Source organism: Terrapene carolina, unplaced genomic scaffold, assembly GCF_002925995.2.
Source record: "Terrapene carolina triunguis isolate 2854851 unplaced genomic scaffold, T_m_triunguis-2.0 Scaffold96, whole genome shotgun sequence".
Lineage (NCBI taxonomy): Eukaryota > Metazoa > Chordata > Testudines > Emydidae > Terrapene > Terrapene triunguis.
In genome coordinates this window covers 71,530,975-71,558,788 of record NW_020664447.1, presented here as the reverse complement: position 1 = coordinate 71,558,788, position 27,814 = coordinate 71,530,975, and the positions used below count along the sequence as shown (strand labels likewise).

The following is a 27,814-nucleotide window of genomic DNA, read 5'->3' as shown; positions in this document are numbered from 1 at the left end:
ACAAGAAGTGCAAAATATTGTTCTATTGGGGATGGATAATAAAATTCATAAACCACATACCTTGAGAAGAAAGCGTAGCTTAAAACTTTTTGAAAGTTTAAGATCCCTAACAGAACTATTTGGTTCAGAAGTGTCAATCTGAAACCAAGCGAATATGTAAAAAATTCGCAAACATATAAATTATGTGTTACAAAAGGAAGCCAACCAAGTAGTCAATTCAGTGTTACAGGAAATAAAGGGATTGTCACAGAAAAAGCAATTTACTGTTTATAATATGCATGACATAGCCCAACTATTCAATAAGACCCAACGTAAAATTAATCAGCTAATTGCTTTAAACAATAATTAGCACAGGAATCAAATTAAAAAAAAATGCTCTGCATATGGGAAATACGTTGTAAATGTAATCACTAATATGTTACAATCCTTAAGATTGAAAAAGGTTCCTAACCTAATTAAAAATAAGCAACTATTAAGTTGGTACTGTCCCAAATGTTTTCAAAGGCTGAAAAAAACCATTTATCAGTGGGTGTTATAAAAAAAAAAATGAAATCTGTGACACTTCACCTCAACCGAAATGGTTGTTCTCTTTCTAAAAATTGTATAATGGCACGATCCTTGTATGTCTCATTCACAGTCTCGTTAAACCCAAACAAGAATGTGTACAGGGAATTGAGAGCTGTCTATTCTATAGGTCACCTAAAAGGCGACATCTATAGGGAACACATTAATATACCTCCCTTGGTGGTCTATCACACTCCAACTCAGACCTGAAAAGTACCACAAATGGCCTGTTGCTCTAAAAAAGGGCCTCAGTATATCTGTAGGTGTAACATGTTTAAAATAAACACTGTTTTGTGTGAATTGCAGGGAAAAAAATTACAAAATTCATCATTGTCATGCTTAGGCTGACCAAGTGGAAAAACTCCAATGAAAAGGGTAACCTATGCTGAAAATAGCCAATTTTGCGTGGTTACCAATAAAAAAAGGCACCAGTATGGTCCCCTAAAGTGTCCTTCACAGAGCCAAATTTTTGTTTTACTCCAAAGCAACCCACTTTAATAGGGAATCAAGCTATTTCCCCTACTCCCACATTTTAAAACATCACCATTATCCAGTCCGACCCAGCCTATCAGGATTTAACTATCCAAAGTACACCCACCTTTCTTGTCTACGTGCCCCCACTAGGGTTACAGTGAAAGTCATTATTGGCTCTTAAAAACCCCGCACCTCATACAAATTACGATATGGACAAAGCTAAACAAGCTATTACCCAGTTAATAACTAAGGGTAATAAGCCTGCAACAACTCCCGGGGAAAATTTGAATGAAGAGTATGGGTTATTATTGAAGGAATTGCAATTGAAATTTATTTCCTTGTTTTAGGATGCCTGCAGTATAAATCCAACAGGCCCAAGCAGAAACCTAAACGGGCACCAAATTTTAAGAATAATAAATATGTATATATGGTGCCCACTCCAAAAATGTGCCAGGGTCCAAAATACCATTTTTATAATACCCTTCCTCCATCCTAACCGAGGGAAAATAGCGTTAAAACTGTCCCTACAGACACTTAACCACCTACATCCGTACCTATGTGACGGGGTTCGTTGTTGCAAACCACCCCCTCAAAGGGGGGGCGTGTAGCCTATAGAATTAACCTGCTTGCTTGCATATATATATCTTTTCTTATAGTTTAAGTATTTGGTTTATTGTAATTAAGTTTATAAATTTATATTGAAGTAAGTTCGGCTGTAATGCAAGCAACCTACACGCCATATCCTGTATGTTAAGCTAAGGCAAAGTTAGCGTATCTATTTCTGAGACCTTTCACCTAAATAAATAAATAATGGTAGAATGGCATAGTGGGTTTCCAAGTCTGTACCCTCAAACTTAACAGGTACACCACAAGGGAAGAACCAAAATAACCGGGAAAACAAAAATAACGCGTGTGTATAAGCTAATGTCATTAATATGTATGTACATGTAATCAATATGTACAAACATACTAGCCTATGGAGTAAGTGTACCCTAACATTTTTGTGGGTAAAAAATAAAGTATGGGCATAGAAGAGAAAATTTCAGGCACCTGTACCCTATAAAAAAAGTAACCCACCTTGCTAGGAGAAGCCTGTTCTTGTTTTTCTTAAACTTTCTAAGCTTGGTTTCCCTAAGCTTTTGTTCTTAGTTTTGTTTATTAGGTTTTAAGTTTAAGTTAGTAAACTCTAAGTTAGCTTCAATAGCTTTAGCTCTAGCTTCTTCTAAGCTTTGCACCTCTCACTCAAGAATTAAGGAACCTAAACAGCCAAAGGCGAGGCTGGTTCTGTGTCTCTCACCACCAGGTTATCAAGAGAGGGTGTAAGTATATTAATCAAAGCTTTGTAGCATATAATACCATATGTATCTTTTAAATAGCAGTAATACAATTGTAACTTTGTAACTCTAATTATTTTACCATTTAATTACTACTTCATTTATCTTAATAAAAGTCTTTAAGGCTATATCTGTCTCAGTGTAAGCTTCCTCTCATACCCCCAAGGGTCCTTTGTAAATTCGGTAGAGCCTGATTTCGGGACAAGAACTTTTAACTTCTGATCAAACAGATTGGCATGCCTAAACCCCATACTATCCAAATTAATATTATTAACCTCCTAAATCAAGCAACATAAAGGACAGGGTCTCTATCCCATAAAGCTTACCACCTAAAATAATCAAGAACACAGAGAGACAACTGATTGTGGGGGCGAAGCAGTGTGTGCAAGTGTGAGACAGTGGCAAATGCTTTGAGGAAAGTACTTCTCTTGGGAGAGTCTAGTTTTCTGTGATGAGCAAATGGATTAGCATGTTTTGTTTAGATTTGTTTATTTAATATTTAGTAGTGAACTCTGTTTTTATGGCTGGCTTGGTTTGTGAGGAAACTCAGGTTCCTTGACCTCCATTATCCCTTCACTGGATCCAGCAGACTGGTATGCTGCCCTTGACTTGAAGGACGTGTATTTTCACATAGCAATAGTGCAAAACCACAGAAAGTACCTCAGGTTTGTGGTCAACGGTTCCCATTACCAATTTAATGTTCTCCCTTTTGGCCTGTCAGCAGCACCTCGAGTCTTCACGAAGTGCATGGCAGTCGTTGCTGCCTTTCTGCGGAAACATCAGGTACAGGTGTTCCTATACCTCAACGACTGGCTGATCAAAGGCCGATCCAGGACTCAGGTGGAAGCTCAGGTGGCATTCATCAGAGCAACCTTCGAGAATCTGGGCTTCCTACTGAATGAGGCGAAATCGACTCTGTCCCCGGTCCAGAGGATAGAGTTCATAGGGGCGGTTCTGGACTCAACCCAAGCCAGAGCATGCCTCCCGCAGGCGAGATTCCAGGCCCTTGACCCCATGATCCAGGGACTGAGGCAGTTCCCCACCACCACCACGAGAAATTGTCTCACACTGCTCGACCATATGGCGGCCTGTACGTATGTGGTTCGGCATGCCAGACTCGGGCTTCGACTGCTGCAGGGACAGCTTGGACAGGATCGTGTCCCTACCTCGCCCCATCCTCTACTCGCTGCTGGGTGGACGGACGCTCAGCAGGTGTGCTCAGGAGTCCCCTTCCCCGCCCCACAGCCATCCCTGATGCTAGTGATGGACACGTCAGATTTGAGGAGCTCATCTGGGGGACCACAGGACTCAGGGCCTCTGGTCGCAGATGGATCTCCCTCTTCATATCAATGTCAGGGAGCTCAGGGCGATATGCCTAGCGTGTCAGTCATTCCGCCCGTATCTAGCAGATCGATGTGTATCGGTCATGACGGACAATATGACTGCGATGTTCTATATCAACAAACAGGGGGGTGCATGCTCCTCTCCTCTCATTCTCATAGCACCAGCCTGGCCCTGCCAGCATTGGTACACTTCTCTCCTGAACATGTCAGTGGGAGCCCCGATTACCCTGCCGCTCTTCCTGGACCTTCTCACGCAGGATCACAGGTTGCTCCAGCACCCGAACCTGCAGTCACTGCATCTCACAGCCTGGAGGCTCCATGGCTGAATCCGTTCGAGCTCTCCTGTTCAGAACAAGTCAGACAGGTTCTCTTGGGCAGTAGGAAACCCTCCACTAGGGCCACATACCTGGTCAAGTGGAAGAGATTTTCAATCTGATCAGCTCAGCGCGACTTTCCCCCGGTGGTAGCCTCATTGCCCCAGATTTTGGATGATTTTTTCCACCTAAAGCAGGAAGGTCTCTTCTTGTCTTCTATAAGAGTACACCTGGCTGCCATCTCGGCTTTCCGCACAGGGCCGCTCGGTTTTTGCGAACCCCCTGGTCAGTTGCTTCCTGAAGGGCCTTGACAGGTTGTACCCACACATCTGCCAACCGGTTCCTGCTTGGGACCTTAACTTGGTCCTCTCTAGGCTCATGGGGCATCCCTTTGAGCCTCTAGCAACATGCTCCCTGCTCTACCTCTCCTACAAGGTCGTGTTCCTAGTGGCGATCACTTCAGCCCAGAGGGTGTCTGAACTCAGGGCTCTAACGTCCGAAACGCCCTACACCGTGTTTTTAAGGACAAGGTTCAGCTCAGGCCCCATCCGGCCTTCCTCCCGAAGGTTGTGTCGCAGTTCCACATCAACCAGGACATTTTCCTCCCGGTTTTCTACTCTAAGCCTCATGCGAGTAACAAGGAGCAGAAACTCCACACTCTCGATGTCCGCAGAGCGCTGACCTTTGACGTAGAAAGGACCAAACCGTTCAGAAAGTCGATACAGCTTTTTGTCGCAGTAGCGGACAGGATGAAGGGCCAGTCTGTTTCGACTCAGCGCATTTCATCATGGATTGTGGCCTGCATTACCGAGTGCTACTGGCTCAGGTCCCCACCCAGGAAATCTGTAGGGCGGCGATGCCGTCATTGATACACATTTTTGCCGCACAGTAGGCAGGCCAGAGATGATGCGGCCTTTGGTCGGGCAGTACTCCAGTCAGTGGACATCTCCAACCCCACCTCCTAATTTTGCTTGGGAGTCACCCGATTAGAATCGACATGAACAAGCGCTCGAAGAAGAAAAAACGGTTACCTTCTAGTAACTGTTCTTCTCTGAGATGTGTTGTTCATGTCCATTCCAATACCCACCCTCCTACTCCTCTGTCGGAGTAGCCGGCAAGAAGGAACTGAAGGAGTGGCGGGTCGGCAGGGCTATATTAGGCGCCATGGGAGCACGACTCCAGGGGACGCCCAGGCCGACCCGACGGATGCTGGTAAGGGAAAAATCTTCCGGCCAACAATGCACTACAATTCATTGTAATTCCGGCAAACATGCACGTGTGTGCTCACATACCTGATTGGAATGGACATCTCGAAGAACAACACTTATGAGAAGGTGAGTAACCGTTTTTTCTTGTTGGTTGTTATAACCTTAATACATATTCTTCACAACTCAGAGATAGATGTAGGTTTCATTTTTAGAAGGTACACACTATACATTTTTAAAGTGATTTATTTTGAAAACTTTTCAGATTCATTTTCTGATATACTGTAAAACTAATGATTGTTTGGTTATTTCATTTACCAAAGGTAATTGAAGCAGATATTTATGAAGTCATTGGGAGGTGAACTATCTCCAATTCAACTGGTTAATCATTAATGTTTGGTTGATTTTCTTGCCATGCTGTTATTAGGAGGAGAACATAATCAGACAGACATTTACATTGTTTTATTTAACTAAAACAACAACGTTATGTATTCTGGATTTTTTTCTTCAACAGCAAACATATAATATTTTAACAAAGCAAGCATATGAATTTTTGAATTTAGTTAAAGATTCAAGTTTTTTAAAATCAGGTTTGTTTTTGTTAAAATTGTTTTTAAAATAGTTAAATGAAATATTAAAAAAAAAATTAAAGCGATTGTCAGCCAGGTCAACATGAGAAACTTAAAATGTTGGCTTCTGCAGCTAACTCAGTCACTTTCACCTTCATTTTCCTGTTTATTCATCTTAAAAAAGAAAAACAAGCTTTCCTGCTTTTTCAGGTCCCAAATGATTTCTCAATTTGGAATGAATTAGTCCAAAGGAAGAAAATATTCTTTCTACACCGGCAGAAGAAGCTACTGCTGTTAAAAGTGAGATTATCACTTCAACAGTCTCTGAATCCAAGTGCTTAAGTGACTTCCACCAGTTCACTGGTGTGACTTTCTTTAAAACATCATCAGCAAACATATCTTTCTTGAATGGTTCACTCTTAGTTCTGAAGTTTATTATAGTTGGCATTATGGAGGGATGATTGCTGGATGTCCATGTCATAGCCAACTTCTTTTCTTCAGCAGTTAAGGTTTGACCCTGGTACCGAGTATTGAGAATATTTGAAAGAAAATGAGCTGAAGATAGTGCTTGTCCCATTCGTTTTTTTAATGCTTGTAAATTAACTCTGTCGTTGCATATTTCTCTTTTTAAGATCTCACTCAGTTCCTTCCAAATTTCAACAGCGTCAGCAATAAAACAGCTGTTTTCCTGCATTTTGTTCCAGGCTACAGAAATAGGCTTCAGGAAACTCAGCATATGCTTAACATTTCTCTTAAGCCCAGTGTTGAGAACTTTGGCTGTGACAGTGCCATCTATTTTTTTCATTATTTTGTTCACAAACTGTCATCCGATTAGGCCAGTTCTTGATATAGTGCTCAAAACAGTCCACTATTGAGTTCCATCGCACGTCTTGTCGGAGAGTTAGCTTCGTTCTTCCCCACTTTTTTCAGAGCAGCTGCTGCAAAGTGGTTGTTAGGGAAGTATTTTGCAATTTCAACATTAGCCTTTATTTCTGGAACACTGAAGTCTTTGGCTAGGAGGTGCATCAAATGAGCACTGCAACCATATGTTGTTAGCTTGGGACTCTCTTCTAAATAATTTCTTCTCATCTTTGATACATTTGCAGCATTGTCTGTGACCAAGTTGCATACTAGACATTTTAATTTTTTCCCCACAGTTTGTTATAGCTTTTACTGCTACTTCTTGTAAGTATTCTGCTGTGTGTGCATTTCTTGATGTATCAGTTGTTTCTGTAAGGAAGACATTCCCCCCTTCTGCTGTCACACAAGCACATACAACAGGATCATTGTGGACATTGCTCCACCCATCGAGACTCAGGTTAACAATTTTACCTTTAAAGACCTTTTGCACACTGCTCAGTTTCTCTTTCATACACTTTATCCAGCAATTTGCCTGTGACATCTGTTCTTTGGGTGGACTGTATCCTGGTCTTAGGGCTGGTCTACACTGGGGGGAATCGATCCAAGATACGCAACTTCAGCTACGCGAATAGCGTAGCTGAAGTCGAAGTATCTTGGATCGAATCACCTGGGGGTCCACACGGCGCGGGATCGACGGCCACGACTCCCCCGTCGACTGCGCTACTGCCGCTCGCTCTGGTGGAGTTCCGGAGTCAACGGTGAGCGCGTTCAGGGATCGATATATCGCGTTTTAACAAGACACGATATATCGATCCCGGATAAATCGGCGGGTACTGAAGACGTACCCTTAATGACTGAACCATGTTTATGAAGTGTGGGTTCTCAGTCATGTGGAAAGGAGAGATTGTTGCATAAACAAACCAGGCAATTTTTTCATCAATTATCTCTTTGTGTAATCTGCTGGTTCTTATCACAAACTTATCTATGATTGTTCTGGATGATGGAATTTTTTTTTCCTTTTTGCTACAGGTGATATACTGTGGCTATGTGACATACATGATGTGACTGAAACACTATCATTAGCAGATAACTCTTAAACTATAGAAAATGATGGTGATCTTGAAGGTGGATAGTCTTCAGAATCCTGTATGTTGAGGATGGATTCTCCTAAACAAAATAAGTCAGTGCAGTTATTTAATTATTATTACCATACTGCTCATTTAGTATTACTCATTGCATTCACTGACACTCAGTACTACTTTAAAGGTGAAATTGTAAAAGGAAGATCTGCCTATTTCAGCCATTTATTTTTTTGATCACAACTGCATCTAAAATGATAGTACCATAGAGTAACAACTATATTTTTTGCTCAAACGTGAGAATTTGAGAATAGTCCAGAAGAAAGACAGGCAGTCCTTAAGAAAAGTATGAAATAAAAAAGTTTACCAACCTTAAGATCCTGCATGTTCGGACACGTTCCTTTCATCATCTTCAACGCCGCTTCCTCCTGAGAAGGAACACGTCTCATGATGTTGTTTCATTCGGGCAACCAGGCCTTGCATTTCTTTGTTGCACTCTTTGCATTTTGCACGCATGCCTGTCTTGCCCACAGGGAGAGGAACTTCATTAAAATATTCCCAAACTGGGTCTCTTTTACGGCCTGCTGCCATTATAGGTTTTCCCTTCTAGTGAGAGAATGGGATGGTAGATCTCAAATCAATGAAGGCTACACTCAGAAAGACCTCAAGACTTCTGGATTATGCTGCTCAAACAGTTTCACTTTTTAATATTAACGGAGGAGATATCCCATCTCCTAGAACTGGAAGGGACCTTGAAAGGTCATCGAGTCCAGCCCCCTGCCTTCACTAGCAGGACCAAGTACTGATTTTGCCCCAGATCCCTAAGTGTTTAAACCCTGGGTTTAGCAGGCCAATGCTCAAACCACTGAGCTATCCCTCCCTCCTTTCTACTGCCTGTCCCTCCTTTCTCACATTTATCTCCAGCCTTCTTCTCCTGGTCCAGGTCTCTTCCACCCCCATCAATCTTCTGTTCATTGAACTTTTTGAAACGTTGCACTTTTAGAGAGAGGTAAGGGATTGACTCCGTGTACACAAATTTGCAGAGGGACAATAGGGTTGAGGTCTGTTATTTCTCACCTCAATATATTATTTATTTGTTTATTTAAAACCATTTTTGCTGTTAACAAGCATGTTATTTCTGGAGACACAAATCCACAGTTTGAGAACTGCAAAACTAAGCATCTCTGATGGTATGGTCTAGACTTAGCACTGAATCCCATTGGATAGATAGAAAGATTAACCTAAATAATCTGTATAGAAGCCTCTGCAACCCCCTAAGATTGGGTCCCTAATCCATGAACTATTGGAACTCATTTACAAAACTTTTCTTAAACATTATACATAAATACATTGTCTCATACTATAGAATTAGAATTTATAATCCTTATTCCATGATGAGATATCTTTGAGCTGTAATGTATCTGATTTAAATAAAAAAAAAATCAAGCTCTCCTTGGCTGATATGACTTCGGTATGTGATAAGCCATGGCCTTGTTTGAGGATTCGCTTCCCGAGGATACCAGGAAGGAGTTCCGGGCGATCTTCGATGAGAGCATAGCTGTGGCCAGAGTGGCCCTGCAAGTAGCCTCGAACGCGGTGGATTCAGCGGCATGCACCATGGCCTTGGTCATCTCCAGGGTGGACCTTGGTCATCCTAGCTCCTTCTCTCAGGCTTGTCGACGGAGGCCCAGCAGTTGATACACGACCTTCCCTTCAACAGCCAGGCACTGTTTGCTGAGCAGACAGACAATAAATTTCACGGGTTGAAGGGCTCCTGTACTACATTGAAAACCCTAGGGCTCTACGTCCCGGGTCTGGCCCGTAAGCAGTTCAAGCCGCAATAGCCAGAGGTCAAGGGAGCTAACCCAGGCAGAAGATGGCTCATAAGAAGAGTAGAGGCTACAAACGTTGCCAGAGCCACTAAACTCCGCCCTCTATCCAGTCAGGCACCTCCTGCAACAGGCAGGGTTGCAAGCGGGAGTTTTGAGGGTGTGCCCCAGGGCGACCTATCAGACTGGACCTTGGATCCATCCTCCCTGTGTTTCTCAAACCGCCTTTCTTTTTTCCTCCCTGCATAGTCCTCTGGGTCCTCAGCACAGTGGCCCAGGGCTATACCCTCCAGTTTCTTTCTAACTCCCCCTCCCCCCTCGTTCCTCTTCAAGGATCCTTCTCACGAAAGTCTCCTCGCGCAGGAGGTGAAGGGCCTGCTGCAGCTGGGAGCAGTGGAGGAAGTTCCTTGCGAGTATAGGAACAAGGAATTCTATTCCTGGTACTTTCTAATCCCAAAGGCCAAAGGCGGTCTAAGACCCATCCTGGACCTGCGAGACCTCAACAAATACCTAAAGAAGTTGAAGTTGCTCCTGGTCTCCCTGGCCTCCAGCATATTCTCCCTGCATCTGGGAGACTGGCATGCCGCCCTCAACTTGAAGGACCTGTAGTGTCATATAGCGATCGTCCAAGGACACAGATGCTTCCCGCACTTCATGGTAGGATCGGACTATTACCAGTTTGTGGTCCTCCCTTTCGGCCTAGCGACAGCACCGAGGGTGTTTACCAAGTGCATTTTGGTGGTAGCAGCTTACCTCAGGCGTCGGGGCATTCAAATATACCTGTATCTCGATGACTGTCTGACAAAGGCCGCTCCAGGTCTCAAGTCCAATGGGACATTGCGGTGCTACAGGTCATGTGCCGGTCCCTGGGCCTGTTGGTGAACGACAAGAAGTCAACGTTCTGTTCGGTGCAAAGTATAGAATTAATCGGAGCAGTGCTTGACTCCACCTGTGCCAGAGCTTTCCTGCCACAGGATTGGTTCCAGACAATGGTGGACCTCATCGTGGGGGGGTCTCTGCGTTCCCTCTAACCACGGTCCGGGTATGTCTGCATCTGCTGGGCCACATGGCGGCATGTACGTATGTCGTCCACCATGCAAGGTTTCAGAATGCGACCCTTGCAGCAGTGGCTGGCGACAGTTTATTCCCAGTCCCGAGATTACCTGCACAAGGTCGTTACTGTCTCACCAGTGATACTTATCTCCCTGCAATGGTGGACCGACCCCAAGGCCCTCCTGGAAGGAGTTTCATTTGACAGCCCGCGCCAGTCGGTCAAACTGATATCGGACGCTTCGGCCATCATCTGGGGAGTGCATCTAGACAAGCTACAGACACGGGACGTGGTCCCCAGAGGAAATGACGTTGCACATAAATGTCAAGGAGTTCAGAGCGGTATGTTTGGCCTGCGGGGTCTTCCCACTGCATCTGTCAGGCAAAGTGGTGAGACAGTTTATGGACAATTCGGCCTCGATGTTCTACATCAACAGGCAAGGGGGAGCACGCTCGTCGTCTCTCTGTCAAGAGGCTCTCCGATTGTGGGATTTCTGCATCAAGCACGCGCTCCACCTGGAGGCCTGCCACCTCCCTGGTGTCAGGAATGCACTGGCAGATCGCCTCAGCAGGTCCTTTTTCTCTCACCACGAGTGGTCGCTCCATCCGGAAGTAGCCTGAATGCTCTTCCAGAGGTGGAGAATTCCCCAAGTGGACTTGTTCGCCACCAGACAGAACAAGAAATGTCATCAGTACTGTTCCCTGCAGGGTCTGGCCGAGGACTTTCTCTCCGACGCCTTCCTCCTGTCATGGTCGGGGGGGTCTGATGTACGCATTCCCACCCATCCCGCTTATCATCAGAGTCCTGTCAAAGATCAAGAGAGACAAGGCCCAACTCATCCTTATTGCCCCGGCGTGGCTGTGCCAACATTGGTTCGGCACACTGATGGACCTAGCAGTGACCACTCTCTGACCCCTTCCTGACCAACTGGATCTGATTTCGCAAGATCATGGGCATCTCCTACATCCCAGCCTCACCTCCCTCCATCTCACGGCGTGGATCCTGCATGGTTGAACTCAGAGGAGCAGGCCTGCTCTAACGAGGTCCAACAAGTCCTCCATGAAAGCAGAAAGCCTTCCACCAGAGCTACCTACCTGGCCAAGTGGACAAGGTTCTCCTACTGGGTGTCTGAGCATAGCATCTCTCCGTTGCGCTCCTCCTTACAATCTATTTTAGATTATCTGCTTCATCTTAAGAACCAGATACTGGCCCTCTCTTCCATCAGGGTGCACCTTGTGGCCATTTCCACATTCCACCCGCCCATTCAAGGTCAGATGGTGTTCTCACACGACATGTCGATCAGATTCCTGAGAGGCTCTTCCCGCCGGTCCAGGCCCCTGTCCCGCAATGGGACCTTAACTTGGTTCTTTTTAGGCTCATGGGCCTGCCCTTTGAGCCTTTGGGCTCCTGCTCCCTTTCCCATCTATCATGGAAGGTCGCTTTCCTTGTGGTGGTAACATCGGCAAGACGAGTGTCAGAGATTAAAGCCCTGATGTCGGAGCCGCCGTATACGGTGTTCTGCAAGGACAAAATTCAACTGCGACCCCATCTGGCTTTTCTGCGGAAAGTCTTGTCTTCCTTCCATGTCAGCCAGGACATCTTTCTCCCGGTGTTTTGTCCCAAACCGCACACCACTAGTGAGGAAAGGAGGCTGCACTCCCCGAATGTCAGATGTGACCTGGTTTTTTACCTGGAGCATACCAAGCCCTTCCGCAGGTCGACCCAGCTCTTTATCGTGACAGCAGACAGGATGAAGGGCCTTCCGGTGTCCTCGCAGACGATTTCCAACTGGATCACTGCCTACATCTGGACCTGTTACGAGCTGGCACAGGTCCCACTGCCACCGATCGTGAGGGCCCATTTGACCAGAGTCCAAGAGTCCTTGGCGGCCTTCCTGGCACACATTCCCATCCAGACATTTGCAGAGCCGCAACATGGTCTTCTGTTCACACGTTCATGGCGCATTACGCCGTCACTCAACAGGCCAGAGATGATGCTGGGTTCGCCAGAGCTGTGCTACAATCTACATGTCCATGAACTCCTACCCGCCTCCATTTGTACTGCTTGGGAATCACCTAATATGGAATGGACACGAGCAAGCACTTGAAGAAGAAAAGACAGTTACCTTTTCCCTTACTGGTGTTCTTAGAGATTGTCATAAACATACGGCTACGAGTAGCATAAAATCCCTCCTTTAACTGTAAAAGGTTAAGAAGCTCAGATAACCTGGTTGGCACCTGACCAGAAGGACCAATGGGGGGGGGAATACTTTCAAATCTGGGAGAAGGGGGGAGAGAAGGCTTTGTTTTGTGCTCTGTGGGTGTTCTCTCGGGAAACAAAGGGAGAGACCAAGCAAGTAATCCAGTTCCTACTGAAATAATACATCTAATATTACAAAAATAGTAAGTAATAGCAAGGAAATGCGTTAGAGTATCTTTTGTTTTAGCTTGTAAATTTTCCCTATGCTAAGAGGGAGGTTTATTCCTGTTTTTTTGTAACTTTAAAGTTTTGCCTAGAGGGAAATCCTCTGTATTTTAAGTCTTATTACCCTGTAAAATTACCTTCCATCCTAATTTTACAGAGTGTTCTTTTACATTTTTTCCTTATAATAAAAGTTCTGTTTTTAAGAATCTGATTGGCTTTTTAGTGTCCCAAAAACCCAAGGGTCTGGTCTGTGCTCACCTTGGTTACTCTCAAGCCTTCCAAGGAAAGGGGGTGAAGGGGTTTGGGGGGATATTTGGGGAAAACAGGAACTCCAAGTGGTCCTTTTCCTGAATCTTTGTCTAACTCACTTGGTGGTGGCAGTATACTGTCCAAGGACAAGGAAGAATTTGTGCCTTGGAAAAGTTTTTAACCTAAGCTGGTAGAAATAAGCTTAGGGTGTCTTTCATGCGGGTCCCCACATCTGTACCCTAATGTTCAAAGTGGGAAGGGAACCCTAACAGAGATGTGTTGCTCATGTCCATTCCATGACCCGCCCTCCTTCCCCACTGTCGGAGTTTCCAGCAAGAAGGAAATGAGCTTTGGGGGAGCCGGCGGCACCCCTTATACTGAGGCATGTGCGCGCCACTCCAGAGGATTCCAGAGCTGGTCCCCTACGGATACCACTGAGGGAAAAGCTTCCAGCACCAGTGCATGTGGCGAGCACACACACGTAATATGGAATGAACGTGAGCAGCACATCTTGAAGAACACCAGTTACAGAAAAAGTAAATGTCTTTTTCCCAAACGCTTTAGACAAACTCACTGGTAAAGAGAAAACATTAAAAGAAGTTTATTAATTACAGAAAGATAGAGTTAAACTGATTATAAGTGGTAGGCATAAAGGTCAGAGATAGTTACCTAATACTCATTCTAAATCCTAAACTTTATTATTCTCAGTAAGATTTGAATCAAACAGTTTTTCTCACTCCATTGGATGTTGCAGGCAGATTACAGTTCTTAATACACAGTTCGAATTCCCTTCTCAGCCTGGGACCAATCTCCCTAGTTAATATATGGAGATATACCTATCTCATAGAACTGGAAGGGACCCTGAAAGGTCATCGAGTCCAGCCCCCTGCCATCACTAGCAGGAACAAGTACTGATTTTGCCCCTGATCCCGAAGTGGCCCGCTCAAGGATTGAACTCACAGCCCTGGGTTTAGCAGGCCAATGCTCAAACCACTGAGCTATCCCTCCCCCCCAGAGTTCCAAGTCCTTGTCTTCCCAGTGTTCTTGTTGCCTTCAGCATAGGTGGAGGAGGTGGTCTCATGATGTCACTGTCCCTTATTTTATACTCTCAATTCATGTCCCTGGAAAAACAATGGCCCAGACGTCCTGGTGGGCTTTGCTGAGTCAGAGTTGAGCAGTCCCTATTGTGTGGTGCTTGCACCACTGTCTCTTATTGAATTGTAAATCTCTTGTTTACAATTCCCCTGCTGGTTCATGGTTGGTGATAGTCGTTTAACGCCCGCCTGGGTGTGGGTCACCTCCTTTGTTGTCCCTGGAGAGCTGGCTGTGGGCATCACCCAGACTTGCAACATATTTCAATAACAGCCATATAGCAGAATCTCATAACGTCATACACAATAACGATGTACATATTTTAACAGAACAGTGAGTTTCAGCAGATCATGATTTTTAATATAATAGCTTACAAGACATGGTTTGGAAGAAATATCACAACCATATACAAATGATGATTATGGAGGTTACAGAGTGCTACTTTGAGGTACAGCCTCCCTCATGTCACACCCCCAAAGCCTCAGACTCTATCTGGTTTTGACCTTTGGTGCATATCTGAACTCCGACTTCGGTATCAGGTTGGCTTGTCTTTGGACTCTGACCTCCCAGATTCGACTTCTGTTCTGCACCTGGCCTCTGGCTACGGTTCTGATCCTGGTTTGTCTACAGACTCTGATCTCGGTCCTGTCCTGCCCCCAGATCTCAATTTCAGGGCCACCCGTGGCCCAGACCCAAACCTATGCCTCGCCGTGACCCATGCTGCAGCCATTAGGCCTAATTATTGGAGGCAGTGCCTGATAGCATGTGCCTGTATTAAAATGTATTTTGTTTTAAGGGGCCCAGCTTACCAAACGGTCCAGATTGTCCTCTGTGATTGACCTGTCCTCCTCATTATTCAGTGTTTGTGTCATCTGCAAATTTTATTAGCAGTAATTTTGTTTACTTCCAGCTCATTGATTAAAAAATAGCCTGCCCCCTACCCCCTCACGGGGTCCCTGAGCTTGAGCCCCAAAGGCGTACATCACAATTTTATAGCCCTGTAGTCCGAGCCCTGCATATGGGTCAGCCGTGGGTGTTTAATTGCAGTGTAGACATACCCTCAGTAATCTTTCCTCTGAAATGCAGGTGAGAGAATCCTGGGGGCCTGTGAACATGTTTGAAGTGCAGTTTTATTGTAAGCTTGTGGCTGACTGTTGATCTTGCTCAAGAAGAAATTTTTACATACTACTTGTAAAATTCCTCACATTGGCCATTGAGTGAAAGTGAGATACATTGAATAGCATTACTGTGCCCTCAAAGCTATTTTTTAGTGTCTACACAGTTTACCATGTCTGACCTCCGTTTGGATGGGGCAGTTACGGAGGGAAAGTACATCACTACTGAGGAAACCTCTAACACGATGTCTTGTACCTTTATAATGTCCGACTCTGTTACCTGGTTTTCAAATTGATATTGGAATGGTTATTTCAATGAAATTTGAAATAAGGATGTATCCATGGGGATGAAATATGCACTATAACTTTAGATATAGATCTCTTCTTTTGTATCCCAAGTATTTTGTGAGTAGTGTCCTTCGTTAGATTCAAACTGTTTGCACTTATCTAGTCGTTACAGTTTAAGCCATGTTTGAAGAAAAATAGAAAATACATAATTAGCTGCCTATAGCAAAGTGAAAAGGTACCATACCATATCAAATATTTTTAAAATATGCCTTCATTCTAGAGTTCTGGTACCTTTGAAAATGGTGCCGTATTGTATTGTAATTTTTATACATTTCAGTATATGTTCTCTGTCATATCAGCACTTGCAGCAGGCGTATTGGTATTGATGCAAATTACTTTGTGCTGGAATGCCTATGGTATGAATCATTATCTGTAAAATATTTATTGGATCAATGATACAAGATTACTTTCTTCCACTTGCTGTTGCTATATGGCTTGTCCTCTTTTTCTCATTTTCAGCATCGAATCATCCTTTATGCTATTATTTTCTATTCTTTCCTTCTGAGCACTGTTACTGTTAAATGAGTTTGTTGCAGTTTCACTTAAATTCCTTCAAAATGTGCAGTGCTAGTGAAGTTAACCTGTCCTGAAAGGGGCAAGTGTCAGCACTGCGTAATGTTTGGGAGCATATTGGCCTGACATATCTTTATTTCTTCAGATACTGTACAATAAAAATTTACCTGTAAAGTATTAGAATCTGCTTCAGACTTTGTAACTGATGTCCTAATTTTGAGAGTCTACCCTTAAAAAGCTGTAATGACCTTTTTGATTACAAATTGCAGCTATTAAAGTCACAGTTTAAAATATCTTGATAATTGTAGAAAAACTCATACCACTGGGAAAGATTTCCTTGCTTTGTAAACACAAGGAGTACTTTGTAAGCATGATTTAGTCTTGTGAATTTCATAAAAATGCTCAGTCCTTATGAGTGATGAAGCAAATACTAAAAGCCTCCTTAACCTGCTGGTTTCCTGCAGCAGTTAACAATGGGTTCCTTGTCTTTTACTAAATCAAAAGATCTTCTTTGCTATGGGACCCTTTCATTCGAGGTTTATTTAAGAGTTGAAACATTTAATTCAAGGTTATCAAATTCAGTGCATAAGGTGATTAGTTTGGTTATAAGAGCTTCAATGAGTACATTGTATTGAAAGTCCTCTCTAGCCTATTTTTAAAAATATGTTGAAACTATTGGCATTTATTTCACAACTCTAGTTTGGCTTGTTAGTCTAACTAACTAAACCTAAACTAACTCTAGTGTCACTGACACTGTGAAATGAAAACACTTCTTCTGAGAACTTTGGGCTCACTGTTCTAGGAGTAAAATGATCAAATGTCAGTTTGCCTTTTGACAAAGGCATGTATAGGTTTCAGCACAGGAATAGTTCGAACTCAAGCCATTTCCCCATATTGCTGATGCCTACAGAACAGTGACGCTTGCCTGCTTGTATATATAATTCAATACATTGGTGAATATTCAGGACAAGAGTTGATAAGAGCTGGCAACTCAGCACTGACTTATTTTTGATAGGCTGGGTGCTCTACAAATCAGCAAGAGGAAGATTTTTATCTTTATTGAAATTATTTGGATACATATTGAGCAAAATTACTATTTTTTTTCTGTTTTGAAACGGGAAATGTACACCATTGAGATATGGATTGAAAGATTGTCCAGAGTTGTTACTGCTTCTGTCAGGCCAAATGAAATGGTATCTGGCATCCTTTTGTCCTTTAGACATCTGCCTGTCACATTTAAGATCAGGATATGATACAGAAACAGCATTACTCACTCTGACTTCATCATTTCAGTGTACACAGGTCAGATGCGCTAATCCAGCTAGATCTTTTAGCAGTCTTAATAATGTCAAACGTAAGGTGCTGTTGATATGTTTGTGAGACCTGGCACAGTGGAAGGAATCTGCTTAGAATCACAAAGCCCAGTCTTATTACCTGTTTTGTTTAACGTGTAGGTGAAGGCACTTGGGACGCTGATAAGGGTTACAGTGTTCTCAACCTCCTGATGTTTGATAGCTCTGTCACCTTTTTATCAGACCCAGATTGAGCCATTGCCTTGTTTTTCCAAGGTCTGGCAAAAATGGGAAACTGGATGACAGTCAGTTTTCCAAGATGGAAGTGCTAGTGCTGGCTGCTGGTTAAGTTTCAGATAAAATTCAAGTAGCTGGTCACCATCTGTAATGCCCTAATTGACCAGGAAATCCTGAGGGACATCTTCTCTGAGCTGCCACATAATCTGTATTCAGGTAGAAATCTTAATCTAGCTCTTGCAAGTATGATGTTTGTGAGATGGGGTAGGGCATTCTTGGTAGCAGGTGCTTGCCTCTGGAATTCACTACTGCCAGAAATTCATCAAATGCTGAGTTTACCTATATTCGGAAAGCCCTGAGAGCTGCACCTCTTGTCAATGGTTTTTGATTTAAAAAACCAAAAGGTCATAGAGTATTAGATCCCAATTAATGGGAAATAGATTTGCCTTAATCTCTGTGACTATAATGCATGCTATAAGTATTTAAATGATAAATTGAAAAATCAAATAATAAACACCACTTTTATAATGCTGAGTTAAATCTGGATCACTGGCCCTTAATGTGTCTCTACAATGAGTTCTGCATTTAAAGTCCAGACCTAAAAATAATTACCTCCACTGCTGTATGCTTCCTCTGTAATCTGTGTGAAATATCAGCTGGATAGAATGGCTATTACTGTTGTGAAGACTTTTTCTCTTTGACGCTGTTTTTTCTCTTTATAGATGACATGGCAGAACTTCTCCTTGGGGAGTCCAAACTAGAACAGTTTTTGAAGGAAAATCCTTTTAAACAGGGCACTAGTCCCCGGGGTCCCCGGCCAAAGCTGACCGAGGTCAAGAAACATCTCACTGCAGCACTTGACAGAGGAAACCTAAAGGTATTCACATAAGTCTGGAGGAGGGGTTAGAAAATTAAGGATATAGTTGGAAGTTAATTGAGAAGAAAAGCTTTATGATAGCTTCTGAGAGCTCAGATAATTCTCTGGTTACAGTGTTCTTGTTAAGCAGTTTTATTACTTCCAGAATGTCTTCAGTATTTTGGGATTTGATCCCTTTAATTTGCTTATGGAATTTTGTTCAGACCATTTTTTTCATTCTAATATTGAAAGATAACATTTAAAAGAAAGCTGTTGACCCCAGGGATGTTTAGAAAATCCAAAGAATTTTCAAGATGTCTTGTGAACAGCTTATTTTCACAGTGACATGATACTTGACACAGATAACGCATTTCAAGGAATAACAACACTTTGCATTCCCATAGTACCTTGCATTTGGTTATGTCAGAGTGTCTCACAAACATTACTGAAATAGTCTCTCAGCACTCCTACCCCAATAAAGATCCCCTTCTATGAAGAAAACAAAATCAATGTAAATATTCAGCACTGTAGTGAAACTGCAGATTTGTTCCATGTTTTGAGGAAAACCATACAAGACGTCTTTATCCTCGATTCTACTTGGAGCCTATTCTGGCCCACCTTTAGATATTCATCATCAAACTATAATGCTTGCTGTTGGATGTGAAATATGTATGTCCTCTCCTTCAAAGCACTTCACAATGCTCTCTCTCCATACTTATCTACTACTGCATATTACTGTGTCTCCCTTTTCCCCTTCGCCCCACCAATGATGCTATTTCAACACCCTATTTGTCATCTTCCACAGCCATCTTTGAGATTTCTTCCATGCCCTCCTTAAACTGATCTGTGAGGGTACTGACCTCTCTTCATGTGAATTCTTTTTCAAGACCCTCCTCTCCACTTACAAGAAATCAACCAAATTAAAATGACTAGGCTGAGGAGCAGTTGGGGAAAGCCAGTGCATAATTACTAAATTTAAAATAACAGTGATAAATTTATAATTCATCATCTCCTACTCCTACCTTCATGTATTGGTTGTCATGTTAAACTTCCTGGGTGGCTGTTATGCTCATACAAAGCACAGGGGATCTTTATAGAGGAAGGTAAATACACAGCATTTATTGAGAATACCACAGTTAGTATATGCTTTTTACACACACACACATACACACACACACTCTCTCTCTCTCTCTCTCTCCCCCTCCCTCCCGCCAGTGATGTTCATAGTTACCAGTCTGTTGTAGCTCGAGTCAATCTAATGGCCAGTTAGATTGAGCACGAGTGTGGAGCTGGGTTCTGTCGGTCGCGATCCGATGCTCTGAGGCTTTGCAGGACTGAACCCAGAGTTCCATGGCAAAACACCCCAGCTTTATAGTTTTAAATTTCCATTTGAGTCCGTGCATTTTGCAATGTCATCCTGTAATCATTAGTCCTTAAGTGGTGTTATCATTTGATGGTTATTGTTGGGCTTCCCATCGTTATCTTTTATTTGTTGTCTCGCCTTCGGGGGTGCCTGCCTCACCTCTGAGGTCGACAATGCTGCTAACATGTTTAACATCGGATACAATGGATGTTTTCTGATTGTTTCCTGGTCTTTCCAAGTCTTTCACTTCTTCTTGACCATCTGGACATTTGTGATGGCTTTTACACCTTATTTTTTCCTGATGCATGCATTCCTCATTCACACAAACAATCTCTTACAAGGTATACAGACAGCAGTATTGTATATTCAGCAGAATACATTGTAAATCAAGCCTTGCTAAATCTTATAACTAAAACAATTCACATTGGGGCTTCAGGCCCTCAACATTCCTCTAATCTTAACATAGATACAATAGAGAATCCTGTCTCTTACTTCCTAATTTGTAATACATATAGGAAACCATAGTAGCTTTATAACTTATTCTAAAACAAAAGGGTGACCATAATCACTCAAGGATTGTTCTGGTCTGTCATTCCTTTCTGCTATTCAAAAAGGGTGGCTGACAGGATGAAATCAAATCATACATTAATTCTCATAGTACATTATAAAATCCAGCTCTTACATGGCAAGGGTGTGTCATTTTAAATGTTTGTACACCACCTGGCGTGCTAGGATCCTAATACAGATTCAAGGATGCTTACATAATGCAGATATGAAATAATATATATTTCCACACGTAAAAATGACTGGTAAGAATAAAATCACTGTTCTGTAGCTTGGTGAGGGACTCAATATATGTTTTCCTGTAATAGCCTCCCAAATATTATCTGAAAATTTAACTACAGAATAAAAATAATAAACTGTAATCTGGGAATGAAAAATCTGCTGGAAAGGCTTCCAGAATATGGTGGAAATTACGAGGGTGCAGATAACTTTTTGTCATTTTTTAAAGTGTTTTGCCTCAGAAAAAAGTAGTTTATCTTATTCCTCTTTTTTCTAGCCAGAATTCTTACAAGAAGCCAACTTAATTATGGCCAAGTTAAACTATGTGGAAGGTGATTACAAAGAAGCACTTAACACGTATGCCAGGGTTGAAGTTGATGACTTGCATCTTGTTGCTGTGCCTCCTTATAGGCTGAGGATGATTGCTGAAGCATATTCTACCAAAGGTAAGATTGCTCATATCTATTTATTAATTGTGGTTGATTCTTTCAAATGAAATATTTCTACTTTTATTATTTTTGACTGAAGGAAAATTTGTTCATACTATATCAGTTGACACTGAGCTTAGATAGCAAAGTGATGGGTGCCTTAGAAATATCTGAAAGAAACGTGCATCCCTTTAGATTAATTTAAATACATGCTAGGTTGGTAGGACTGTTTATTTCTGTCAACATTTCTGTAATAGTCCTTCCCCCCCTCCATCCACCCATCCAAAACACATTTGTTAAGTGTTTATATCTTAACTGTTAAACCCCCTTCTGGCAAATATGTATTCGTAGTTTTTCAGCACAGATTCAAATGTTAAAATTGCACCCTCAACCTAAATGTTACATTTATGTCTGAAATTTTTATTTCCTGTAGTTAAAACATAGCACCTGCTATTACTATAATTAAAAAGGCATTAGAGAAAAGAAAATATTTGTCTTTATTTCCCCCTCAGTTTACTTAGTGCATTTGACAGCTCTTTGTGTATAGTTAGTTTCACTGTTTCCTTTGTGGAGTCAGTCACTTTTATTTGCTTAGATCTTTCACACACAGCCTGCTGCCGTTAGATCAGTAATCAAGTTGGCTTTTTATCAACTACACTTGGCCAGGCGGTTCCATAATAATAATAATCATAGTAATTATTAAATAACTGGTATGAATGGGAAGGTTTTCTTCTGTGGGATTTTATTTTGGGTGTGTGCTGATGTGGATTTTTTTACAAATGTATCCAAAAATTCAAATGATTTGTCTTAATTTTCCTATCTGAGTGGTATCATATCAGTGAAAGTTGTAATGCTTGTGTTGTGTCTAAGGATGGCAGTGCCACTTCAGTTTAGAGGCGTCTTTTATGAGCTACGTACACATAGCCTGTAGCTGTGTCAGTGTTTTGAGAATGCGGCAGTTTATGTGGCATAGTTTATGGAATTCACTATGTCTGGATGTTTTTGCTTGACTGGTGTATTAGACCTGGGTTTTGGAATGCATTTAAAATTTCTTGTTATGGCTGGATGAGTGCACAGTGTCATAAGTTATGTTTGCTGTCTTTCAGGAGATGGCTCAGTTGCATTTGCTGACAACTGATCAAAGAATTTTTCTAACATTAGTCTCGGAAAAGGCTGACTGTTTTCCACCAACTCAGTTCCCTGCTGAGTGCTGACAAGTATCAGGTGTACTGTAGACAAAGGTGAGGAAAATAGCAGCCTTGATTCCTAGAAGAGAGAAAAATATACTTCCTAAATCATTGCAATATTTAGATTAAAGGAAGTGGTAGGAAATTGAGGATATTCTTAATGTACTTTTTAAAAGAAATCTAGAAACATATGTTGGATACTCAGCAAATCAAAAATATAACAGTGAAGCCATCAACTGCTTCTCTTGGATCCCCTCCCTTTTCTGCAGCCCAGCATCTCCCACAATTCTAGATGCCTGGACTGCTCTCCTCCTCCTCCTCTCTCTCTCCAGCTCACAGAGGCAGATCACCTTTTTGGAGCCACAGAGTCTGGCCACGTCCCCTCTGCTCCTGCTTGCTGTCAGTTTTCTCTGCCTCTGAAGCAGCAAACAGTGGCAGTTTCTTTTGCGCCTGTCCTTACTCTTTCTATTTAACTTTTCTTCCCAGTTTTTTGGCAGTGCTTCTCCAGGTGCACAGTTTCCTCACCAGTGCCAAGAAAAGTTCTCTAGTTTCATCCAGGAATTTATTTTCATGCTTCAGAGCCACAGGAAGCCTACCATAGCGCTATGCTTCCAACTGCTAGGATTCCTGGTGTCATGCTTAGGGATCACTCCATGGGCACAATCACACATCAGAAGTCTTCAGGACTTCATACAAAACATCTGGGACCACTCCCTGGAACACATGAAAGATCAAGTATGGGTTCCAACATAGGTATTGAACTCTTTGCAGTGGTCGTCAGCCCATGATAATGTTTGTAAAGGCTTCCTTATCTGCCTTCCAGATCCTTTAGTTCTTGCAAACAGGTCTGGGGAGCTCACTTGGAGCCCCAAACAGCGTAGGGCCTCTGGAGCAAGAAGAAAAAGGCTTGCAGCATAAATCTCCTACAGCTGAGATTGGTCAAGTTAGCTCTGTGAAGGTTCCAGCCCACCCTAAGGGGAAACCGCATCCTGATTCAATCAAACAATAGGGCTGTGATCGCATATTTAAACAGCCAAGGGGGAACAAGGAGTTGGGCACTACACGCAGAAACAGCGGAAGTAGTGAGCTGGGTGGAACCATTCCTCCTTTCCCTCAAAGTGATCCACATCAAAGGGGACCTGAACCAAAAGGCAGACTGGCGCAGCAGGCTCAGGGTCAACCATTCTGAGTGGTACCTGAATTAGGAGTTTTTCTATCTCATTGTTCAGATGGTTGGCTTCCCTTCAGCCAACCTGTTTGTGAATCATATGAACACAGAGGCCAAAATACTTCACAAGGGAGGCAGATCCCTGGGGGACAGTTGCCTTATTGCAGTTAGCCGCAGGGCCTACATGATGTTCTTCAAGTGCATGCATGTGTCCATTCTAGTGTAGGTGTATGTGCGCCCTGAGCACATCTGCTGGAAATTTTCCCCTTAATGGTATCCGTTGGATTGGCTCTAGTGTCCTCTGGTGTTGCGCGCTCATAGTGCTGGTATAAGGGGCCCTGCCGGCCCTGCCCTCCTTCAATTCCTTCTTACCGCCCATGATTGTTGCTGGAACCTCTCATTGCTTAGACACTCTCCTCTCTTGGTGGTTTTTCTAACCTTTTAACGTAGATAGTGCTCGTAGTTTTTAGTAGTTAGTGCAGTTTTGATGGTGTTAGTTTGGATGCCTCCACTCTTAAATAGCAGAGTTGTCCTTCGTCCCGGTACTGAGGCATGCCTCGGTCACTGGGGTTTAAGCCTTGTCTGTTGTGCAGAAAATCTATGCCTTTGAGTGACCCACACTTGAACTATCTCACATGTTAAGGGAAGCTCATAGGAAGGACCGCTGCCAAATTTGTAGCGTTCAAGCCCCGGACCCAGAAGGACTGCGCTGCTTGTTTGAAGTTCCTCCTCATAGAGGCAGCCTTAAGACCAGCCTTGGAGCCAGGTTCGGACTCGGCACCGAACACCTTGGTGCAGAGCACTCCTCCACCAACAAGGGCCACTCGGCACCAATCATGATCTTGGGTGCCTAAGAAGAAACACCGCAAGCACCAGGAGAAGAACCGTTCTTCGGTGCCAAAGGACAAAGGAGACAGGGAGAGCGTGAGACCCATGCTTGGGCCACTCTTCATCCCTGATGCCCCACCTCCAGGTGCACCCAGCCCTGGCACTGCAGTGTCCTACAATGCCCACTCAAGATCATTGTACCCGGCAGTTTGTGGTCCTGTTGATCCCCCCAAAGCCTTTGCGGCTGCAAGGTATCTTCTAACCCTGCCAGTACCAAGCTCCCCAGAGGGTCAGGGTTCGGCACTGCCAATGCCCCCAAGCAACAGGAAATCGATGCCAGCGCCTCATCCAGCACTGTGTCAGCTGTCCCAGGGGAAACCGTCTCTGACAGTCTCAAGGTCCTCTAGGCGGCCTTCACTGGCACCCAGTGGCACGGCATCCTCTGGTCTCCACAGTGCACCTCTTCCTCCTCATCAAACTCGGACACAGAAGTGTACTCCCCCTGCCAAAGCAGCTGACCCTGCTGCTCCCCACGCTATTCCCACTCCATTACAGCGTCGAGTTCGTCGGGACCTCTGGGTGCCTGGCCACTGTACCCATGGGGCCCAACCACCATGCAGTGGCCCTTTTGGAACCCTTGGAGGTTTCCCCAACTACAAGGGACCTCTTTGAGATGCTCTTATTTGGTCGTTTCGGACACTAGAGCACTCCCGGTACTGCGCAGGGATATCCCGGAACCAGATTCCTGTAACGAACAAGGTACTGAACCCCAAGAAGCCCTGTAGGCTCCTGCGGACACCGAGGCACCAATTGAGGCTCCCCATCAGGCTTTAGCCTTCTCCTCATCCTCGCCGGATAAGGCCACAGTGGTACACGGGGTATCTCCACCTCCAGATGACCATAAGGCATATCAGGACCTACTAAAATGGGTAGCCTCAAATCTAGGGGTCCAAGCAGAAGTGGTTAAGGAGGTGATGCATGGCCTTCTGGATATTCTGTCGCCAGCGGGCCCATCCAGAGTGGTCCTGCTGCTGCACGATTCCATCATGGACCCTATTAAAGCCTCTGGCATACCCCCCCCCCCACTTCCACTGATGGTGAAACACTCAGAGCATAAATACTTTGTTCCAGCCCAGGGGTACAAGTTCCTCTTCACGCACCCCTCCCGCCCGTCGGATCATGGGTGGTTGCGGTGGCCAATGAGGGAGCCCTCCAGGGACAGCCAAGCTCTACGCCCAAGTCAAAGGACCCTAAAAAGCTAAACCTCTTAGGGTGCAACACTTACTCTTCAGGGGGCCTGCAACTTTGTATAGCAAACCAGCAGGCCCTGCTGGGGTGCTACGACTTCAACATGTGGCAATTCTTGATTAAATTCAGGGATCTTCTCCCCCAGGACTCCAGAAAGGAGTTTTCATCCCTAACTGAGGAAGGGAAAACTGTATCTCGGGCCTCCCTGCAAGCAACCCTGGATGCCACTGTCTCTATGGCCGGATCAATGGCGACTGCGGTGACAGTGCGTAGGAGTTCCTGGTTGCAATCCTCAGAGCTCCCTCAGGAGGTATAACAGACCATCTAGGACCTCCCATTTGAGGGATCTTCTCAGAGCAGATGGATCCTAGGCTGCATGACCTCCAAGAGTCCAAGGTGACTTTGAAATTCCTGGGGCTCTGCATACCGGCAGGTGCAAAGAAGCAATACAGTCTGCAGCAGCCAAGCCATTACTTTTTTCAGATAGCCACGCAGGACCAACAGAGGCGAAGGAACAGAAGTTTAGGCGCAGGCCCCCTCCCCAGTCATCCTCAACAGGCCCTACGCAGTCTGACTCCAGGCATCCTGGATTGTCAAAGCACTCATTTTGACAAGATGATTGAGGTTGATATATCAGTCCCTTCTACATCGGATCCAGCTACCCACTTGTTTTCCAATCACCTTTCCTATTTCTTGGATGCCTGGACCCAGATTACTTCAGACCGATGGGTCCTCAACACCATAGAACTGGGTTACGCCTTCCAATTCCTATCCACTCCACCTTGCCCCTCCTTTCCTTCCTCCGTCCCTCTTCAGTGACACTTCTCACAAGCTCCTGTTGGAACAAGAAGTCCAATCCCTTCTTCGGGTGAGAGGCGTGGAGTAAGTGCCCTCCCATTTGAGAGGAAGGGGGTTCTAGTCCCACTACTTCGTAATCCTGAAAATCAAGAGGTGTGTGTGTGGTCTCAGACCCATTTTAGACCTGCACAGTCTCAACTGATATCTCAAGAACCTGAAGTTCTGCATGTTCTCTTTGGCCTCCATCATCCCTTTGCTGGATCCCGGGAATTGGCATGCCACCCTCAATCTAAAGGACGCTTACTTCCACATTTCAATCTTCCCTGGTCACAGATGTTTCCTAAGGTTTGTAATGAACCAAAGTCACTAATAATTCATGGTGCTCCTGTTTGGCTTGTCGGCTGCCCCGCAGGTTTTCACAAAATATATGGCAGTAGTAGCAGCCTGACTAAGGAAAAGGGACATCCATGTATTTCCATACCTCCATGACTGGCTGATAAAGGGCTGGTCCAGAGCTTGAGTTGAGGCCGACATCTGTCTCATTCAATCAACCTTCAATGCGTTGGGCCTTCTGTTGAACTTTCAGAAGTCCACCCTGATCCCAGTCCAAAAGATAGAGTTCATAGTGTCAGTACTCGACTTGGTGCAAGTGAGAGCTCTGCTTCCAAATGACTGGTTCCTCGCTATTGCATCCCTGATAACAATCTCTCTGAAGTCATCCGATCACGACCACATGACCACATGCCTGAGCCTCCTGGGCTACATGGTATCGTGCACATACGTAGTGCAACATGCAAGGCTACAACTCAGACCTCTGCAAACCTGGCTAGCCATGGTCTACTCTCCCCCTCGCCATCACCTGGACTCAGTTCTCATGGTACTGGCCCATGTCCTAGACTCACTGCAGTTGTGGCTGGACAGCCACATGGTATGTGCGGGGGTACCCTTTTCAAGACCTCACCCATCCCTGTCCCTGGTATGCAACGCATCAGCCCTTGGTTGGGGAGCCCACTTAGGATCCATCCGAACCCAAGGCCTTTGGATCCAAGAGCTCTCCCAGCACATCAATGTCAGGGAACTCAGGGCAGTATGTCTAGCATGCCAGGCATTTCTACTTCACTTGACAGGCAAATCTATTTCAGTCTTCACGGACAATACGACGGCTATGTTCTACATAAACAGTCAGGACAGTGCGTGTTCTTACCCCCATGCCAGGAAGCAATCCTACATTTGTTCACTGCTGCCTACTTCCCAGTCAACCA

The 27,814-nt window shown here is 44.1% G+C and overlaps 1 protein-coding gene across 2 annotated transcripts in view; it reads left to right on the top strand.

The window, feature by feature from the left end:
* The window catches only part of TTC7B (tetratricopeptide repeat domain 7B), a 301,343-nt gene that overhangs the window by 9,006 nt on the left and 264,523 nt on the right, over nucleotides 1-27,814 (top strand). For both annotated transcript variants that reach the window (XM_024209700.1, XM_024209699.1), the window contains exons 2-3: nucleotides 18,616-18,770; nucleotides 21,173-21,341. In XM_024209700.1, the coding sequence (XP_024065468.1) occupies nucleotides 18,616-18,770; nucleotides 21,173-21,341 (324 nt within the window). The remainder of the gene's footprint in view (nucleotides 1-18,615; nucleotides 18,771-21,172; nucleotides 21,342-27,814) is intronic.